General features: G+C 37.9%; 1 protein-coding gene across 1 annotated transcript; it reads left to right on the plus strand.

Moving 5' to 3' along the window:
- The first annotated feature begins 558 nt into the window (after positions 1–558).
- Positions 559–6,335, plus strand: SKL2 (shikimate kinase like 2). Its single transcript, XM_086437267.1, has 8 exons — positions 559–837; positions 2,941–3,131; positions 3,273–3,467; positions 3,966–4,027; positions 4,397–4,463; positions 4,568–4,686; positions 4,946–5,122; positions 5,950–6,335. The coding sequence occupies exons 1-8, from the start codon at positions 592–594 to the stop codon at positions 6,048–6,050; spliced, it is 1,158 nt and encodes a 385-aa protein (XP_086293393.1). The 5' UTR covers positions 559–591; the 3' UTR covers positions 6,051–6,335.
- Positions 6,336–6,874: the final 539 nt, after the last annotated feature.

The raw sequence follows: 6,874 nt of genomic DNA on the forward strand, positions 1-6,874 counted from the left end.
AAAACAAATTATCAAAAATACATTTAAGTATTTATCACAAGAAAGTAATAATATCACTCAATAGCTATTGCTTGTAAAAATAAAATAGAAATTTTCATTTTTAACTTTTTTTTTCACAAAACTCGATTGTCTCGGTTAACTCGGACGAGATTTTGAAAATCTCGTCCGATACAACTCGTTTGTCTCGCGAGTTAATGTAAAATCTGTAATATCTCGGATATCTCGTTTGTCTCGGACGAGTTTTGCGAAAATATCGTCCGAGACGACTCGCATAACTCACGAGACGCGTTCGTCTCATAACTCATTGTGAGTTGGTCTCGTTCACCGCTGATACCGAGTTAACTCGGGCGATACGTCTCGGTCTCGGACGAGTTTTAAAACCATGCATTTAAGTCATTTTGTAATAGTGGTATGTAACTGGAGCCCGTACTTGGCTATAATTGGGTCCCTGAGTCTGTTTATGGCCTTATGAGATCTTACCACGTGTATGGCTAGAATCGACTCAAATAAATTGCATGCGTTCCTCATACTTTATCTTAACGGCTCTCATCTCCTCCTCAATCTCTCTCTCTCTCTCTCTCACAGACAGAAATGGCTACTTCTCTCGTTTCTACGACTCTCTTCGTTAATTCCCAAAACCCCCTTAAAACCCTAGATTTTTTTCTCTGCAAAAGAATCTCTCTCTGCAATAACTTGAACCCTAAATTTATCTTCAACAAGGATTCTTCATCTCCGAGATCTCATCTTCTCTACAACAGATTCAGCCTTGTAAAGAGGTTCAACTCCGTCTCCTGCACAAGTCTCTCCACCGTCTCCGTAAACACAAAAAATTATGAGGTATTGTAGAAATTCTCTCTATACGGCCTTCTCTTTTTTATTATCTGTAAAAAAAAATTGTGTTTAATTTAGAAATTCATATTTGGGTATTGGTTTTCTGGACCGGCTATCCAGAATTGAAGTCTAGATGGTTGTGTCTCTTACATGGCAGTTTTAACTTTTAAGGGCTCTATGTTTTGCCACCTCAACCTCTCGCCTTGTGGAAGAATAATGGAGATAGGTTTTCTGGATCGACAATTCAGAACTCTTCACTGTATATGTGAAGTTTTGCTTTGCTTGTGGAGAGCTGATGTGGCATCGGGATTAAGGATTGTGCCTTAACCGGAACGGTTATGGGTTCTATTCGTATCCGTTTCATTGCTAAAAGCCTCAAACAGGTGGTCTGAATTCTAAAGCTGTCAATGGGGATCGAATCCAATCCAATAACTTTGGACCTGGGCCTAGGATCTTGGTTCCAATAAGGATCCGATTTTATAGTCTATTGGATCGGTTCTGGATCAGCCATGTTGCGATCCTTTAGGGCCTCTGATCCGACAATGTGAGAAATTATGAAGTTTATTTATATTTGTTATATCAAATATGGATTTGTTCCGATCCAATTGTTTTCGGATTGGATTCAGATCCTAATATTGATATCTCATAAGAAACACAATATAACATGGGACATTGGGACTGATCCAATTCTTATCGAATCCATTCCGGGTCAGCTCTGATCCTTTTCGGATTTGTCCCAAATCGATACCAATTCAATCCGGACCCGATCCATTGACAACCCATAAGGTGGTCCCAAAATCTGAGCCGATATAGCATTATTATATGGGTGGGATCTAAGTCCTATTGGCTCCAGTTTTGGTAAAGTACCAGTACCAGTATACCCAGATCCCAAGATGTGTGCTGGTTACGGGTCCAAATGGGTACACCGTGTGGGTACTAAACCATGGTAGTTCCAAAATCAGGATACCATGGACTCTTTTTTTTATATATATATTTTTTATGACGGGGTCCAGACCTTTAGGTCTGACTAGCAAGGGCAACACAACTGGTCTCTTAGAACACCATATCTCGCCCAAATCCCTGTCATACATGTATTACCCTACAAATCACATATAACAGTTAAGTTGGAAAAAATCTATGTGGGATTGGCGACGAGGGGGCTAGAACTCAAGACCTCTCCCTTTTTTGAGGGAGGTCCTGGTCACTATGCTGAACACTCGTTAGTTAGGATACCATAGACCTGATTTCAATTCTCACCTTCATTAAGTTATTGATCTCATTAAAAATAGGCTTACCCGATGGCAGCACACAAAAAAATTTATTGATAAAAAATGAAAAACCCATTCCTACAATATCCTTGAAAAGAGTTTTAATTGTAAAATGTGTGAGAAGAGGGGTTTGATGGACTAGTCCAGAGAAAGCTCGATCAAAGGAACGTTGAATTTTAACTTAACATCATGTATGAAATTTTAGCGTATGTTGATGCATAATGAAAATATCTGCAAAAAATAGATTATGTTAGTCGATGCAGACAACGTGTGTCTTGATACTCATGAAAAGCTCCCATACCAACCAAGATGTTTGTTGATTTTTCAGATTTGCATTGACAAGCTTCAAAATGTTTCCATTTGGACATCACAGAACTTGCCTTTAATAGCCAATGTCCTATTGTGATCCTATGTAGGACTTTTTTAGCCAACTTCCCCCTTTTAGCAACGAACATGCATTCACCTAAAAGTTGTTTGTTTCGATACTTTAGGATCCAATAAGGATGTGTACTAGCCAATTCAAAATAATTGTCTTTTGTTGTTCTATGTGACCATTGTTCTATCATCATCTGCTTTATGGGTTTGACAATATTTTATGTTGGTTATCAATCTAACGCAACCCCTCCTCTTCTATCTTGGCTTGGGACCGGCAATGCAGGTATAATTTGCTCAAGTTGCAATGCAACTGTTATCTGTCTTTTTCTAATAGGTTTGAAATTTAAGCATCCTGTTTTTGACAGGGTTTTGAAATTGATAGTATTTTGCCGATTTCATTCCTCAAGCTGTTTATCGTAGACTTGGGGATTTTGTTGTGAATTTAAAATGTGACGTTTTTATGCAGTTTTCTGATGGTGCTACTGAAGTAGAGTTGAGGCTACACCTAGGGGGCAGAGAAATTCAAAATTCTAGAGATATTTTGGTGGATGCAGATGATAGTTCCTTGACAATCAGAGTGCGGTCCTTGGGGTCCCTAATGACCCTAATAGAAACTAATAATCTGTATGACAAGATAAAGCCTGCTGAAACCATATGGTTCGTATCCCTCGACACTAGTAAAATATGCTCTGTTATCGAAATGGCATACATATTGATCAAAATTTTAAACCATAGATGTAGCTTAGCCATTAGAGATAATTACCACATGTTTAGCTTGATATTTTTTTTTCTCACCAGGTACATAGATGAGGATCAACTTGTAGTTAACTTGAAAAAACATGATCCAGACTTGAAGTGGCCTGACATAATGGAGTCCTGGGAATCCCTTACAGCAGGAGTTGTACAAATTTTAAAAGGAACGTCAATATACCTTATCGGTGACTCCACAGAAATTAATCAAAAAGTAGCCAAAGAAATTGCAGTCGGACTTGGGTACGTTACTATCTTCTCCATGATGATAAATAAAAAGTTGCTTGTCTGCTGTTCTATTTACTTGACAATTATGGGTGCCCTTTTTCCACTTTGTTACTGTTGCAAACAGATTATGTGTATCACATCGTTATAACTTGTCGAGTTATAAAATCCACCATGTCAGGTTTAGGTTCTTTTTCAATTGTTCACGAGTATTGAAAATTTATTTTCCAATATTATAAGTCGTTCTAAACTTGAGCATGAAAAAATTAAAGATCACAAACCACAAAATGCTTCTCTCTCTTTTAACTGTTCGAAGTTTTTCCGGGTTTTTTTTTTTTATCAGTAAGCTGGAGTTGAAAGGGCCCCTCCTTTTTATTAAAATTTGCCACAAGAATAATTACAAGACAAGTCATCATACATGATTCTCAATAACTCTCGAGGAATAGAAGAGGTATCCTCAATGATTGAAAAATGTTTCTCTAAAGCTCCTTTTTTTTTTCGGATATTGTTTGTTAGGTACACCCCACTAAGTACAAGTGACTTGCTGGAAGCACTTGCTAAACAAACCATTGAATCATGTGAGTATATTACACCAAGTTCTAGCTACCGATCATCAAAATTAGTGTTTTATCTGATGGGATAAATGAAAAGGTGTTCTAAACTGACTATCTTCAACATTGCACTTAACACTGCGCTGACGTGGAAGTGTGGAGGGAACCATAGATTTTTTTTCCTCGAGATTCCTGACAAAATCTATGGCTCTTTGCACACTGCCACATCAGCGCAGTGTTGAAGGAAGTTAGTTCAGCATTTTCCTTTAAGAAATTGTCATCCATTACTAGAACGAAATTCTAGCGGTTCTGACTGCTATATATATGTCCATTGCATCCAAAACTCAGTTTGTGTACCCATCTTGCAGTGCATTTAACAAGTGTAATCCCTTCCAGGGGTGATCGATGAGGGGTTGGATTCTGTAGCAGAAGCGGAAAGTGCTATGTTAGAAAGTCTTAGTAGGTATGGTCTATGGATTGATTTGTTCGTTAGTTCAATTCTGTTTCATTAGAGAAACATAGAACACTTTTTAGAGGATTTTGTTTTTTTTTTTTAATTTTATCCAGTCATGTTCGTGCTGTTGTTGCAACATTAGGCGGGAAGCAAGGAGCTGCTGGAAGGGCTAATAATTGGCGGCATCTTTATTCAGGTTTCACTATATGGTTGTCACAATCTGAGGCTACTGGTCAGTTTTCTTCTTTCTCATTTATTTTTTTCTTCTTTGTTTCAGTGGATTACTTAACTTCAATTAACAGGGCTTAGACCCATAGTTGGTTTGATACATTGCAAAGCAACTTTGAGGTCATGGGTTCAAGTCCAGCTTACCCATTCGAAAAAAAACTTCAAGTAATAGTTATGATCACATAGTGCTTAGTATCCACCTGATTAGTACCTTAGTTCCTTCATTTCTAGTTTAATGATTCTCAAATAACTTGTTGATGCAGATGAAGATTCGGCCAAGGAGGAGGCTCGGAAGCATGTCCAAGACGGGAATCAGGCTTATTCGAATGCAGAAGTGGTTGTCAAGCTTGGAGGTTGGGACCCCAATTTTGCTCAAACTATAGCTCAAGCTTGCCTTAGTGCCCTTAAAAGGTTGATCCTGTCGGATAAAAAGCTTCCAGGTACCCAACCATCTTTTTTTCTCAGGTACTCTAGCAATGCACATATCAGTTGTTTCAGTTCATTCATGTAGGTTGCAGTAAGCTGTCAAGAGGTAGGACATGTAATACGGAGTTCATCTTTGTTGCATGGATACTATTATGGGTGTCAGAGTTCACGGTAAGGAATGTCGGATTGGACAAAAAGAGTGGGAACCATGGAGTTGATATAATATTTCAAATAATTTAGAGAAATAGTACTTTTACATAACAATAATGATTAATGGATTATGCAAATACTATGATACATATCTTATACCTACAGACAAGAAAAAATATATTTAGTCTTATACTTGCTACAAAGAAAATTTCAATCTAAAAGGGTAGAGTTCATAATTTATAATAGATGCTAACCAACATTTAAAATTTTAAAAACAAACAAAACAAAACTACCTTCCATGGAGTTTTGGAACCCGACACATGTCCAATACCTGTGCTTCGCTCATTTGGAAGAGTCCATGCAACATTGGTTTGATCATAATATACAGTTTTTTTTTTTTTTTAACAATATTTTTCTTTTACAAGTACCCGTAAGGCCAACACTAGGCAACCGATGTATGGCACAAACAAGCACCATGTGGCATTCACATGGTCCCTGATTGGCTTAATGCGGACTACATTGCATGTTGATCTGTGAGTCCTATATCTATTTGACATGCAGAGTTTGCACCATTAACAACTACTTATCCAGACACTTGAAAGGCTCAGTTATAATCTAACTAGTATCTGTGTCACCTTTTTTTCCTGCTCTTAGCTTATGCTTTTGCTCTCTGTTTATGCTCTCTTTGAAGGAAAGAAGAGTCTTTACATCAGGTTAGGATGTCGGGGTGATTGGCCAAACATCAAACCTCCTGGTTGGGACCCATCAGCTGGAGCCAATGTGTCTCCCTGAGATATAGTGTCTCGATCTCAAGCCCAGATAATGGAGGTGGATGTCAGATTGTCAGGCCACGTTAAAACTACACCACCTTGTTTCCTAAAATGGAGAAGCTCTGCCTTGGGGATTACTTACAGGGTTTTGGCTTTAAAAAAAAAAAAATCCCTGCCCGTGCTTATTCCTCCTTTTGTGAACGAATTAGCAACTTGAGCTATGCTTTTTGTCTTGGAGTAAGAACAAAGAACTCACAATTTTGTACAATTCTACTGGAAAAATCTACTTATGAAGCTGTTACAACAAGCTAAGTCTATTTTAGCTATACATTCCCCTAATCAGAGTTAAATTGATTTGATGGAATCACACAAGCAACAACGACCACCTTGCTTTGCTTCAGTTTTCAATCAGTCTAATCTTGAAGCGCTTCTCAGGGAATATGCCTCACACACCTTTAAAAACACTCTTAGAGGTCCATGAATTGTGAAATCATCCAATACATTGGTGAATGGTCTGCATCATTTTTCTTGAGTGAATATGAAAATTTTGTGGTGGTTTAGCGTTGCACTACTGTTAAATTACCAAAAAAAAAAAATAGTAGCTTTAAATCACAGATGTAGCCAAAAAGTCCATTGGAAGAAAGTCTATAAATCAAAGGGCCATGATCATTCTGACAGGTTGAGAGATTGTACTCTTTTCAAAGTGTATGTAGAGAACAACTTGTAACAACATTTAATTATAGCCAGCGCAAGGGAAAGAGAATCATGGTTTGACTGCTTTTGTACCAACTAACGTCCTAAACTACACCTACAGAATACCCCGTAAAAGGGCGCAGATGACACAAT

Source organism: Akebia trifoliata, chromosome 3, assembly GCF_017979445.1.
Source record: "Akebia trifoliata isolate Shusen 1 chromosome 3, ASM1797944v1, whole genome shotgun sequence".
NCBI classification, from domain to species: domain Eukaryota; kingdom Viridiplantae; phylum Streptophyta; class Magnoliopsida; order Ranunculales; family Lardizabalaceae; genus Akebia; species Akebia trifoliata.

Bases quoted from the DNA above. Each gene is read 5' to 3' on its own strand.
- SKL2 (XM_086437267.1), top strand. From the start codon at position 592: ATGGCTACTTCTCTCGTTTCTACGACTCTCTTCGTTAATTCCCAAAAC. The intron at 838-2,940 runs GTATTGTAGAAA...GTTTTTATGCAG, and splicing joins TAAACACAAAAAATTATGAG to TTTTCTGATGGTGCTACTGA. The intron at 4,028-4,396 runs GTGAGTATATTA...AATCCCTTCCAG, and splicing joins TAAACAAACCATTGAATCAT to GGGTGATCGATGAGGGGTTG.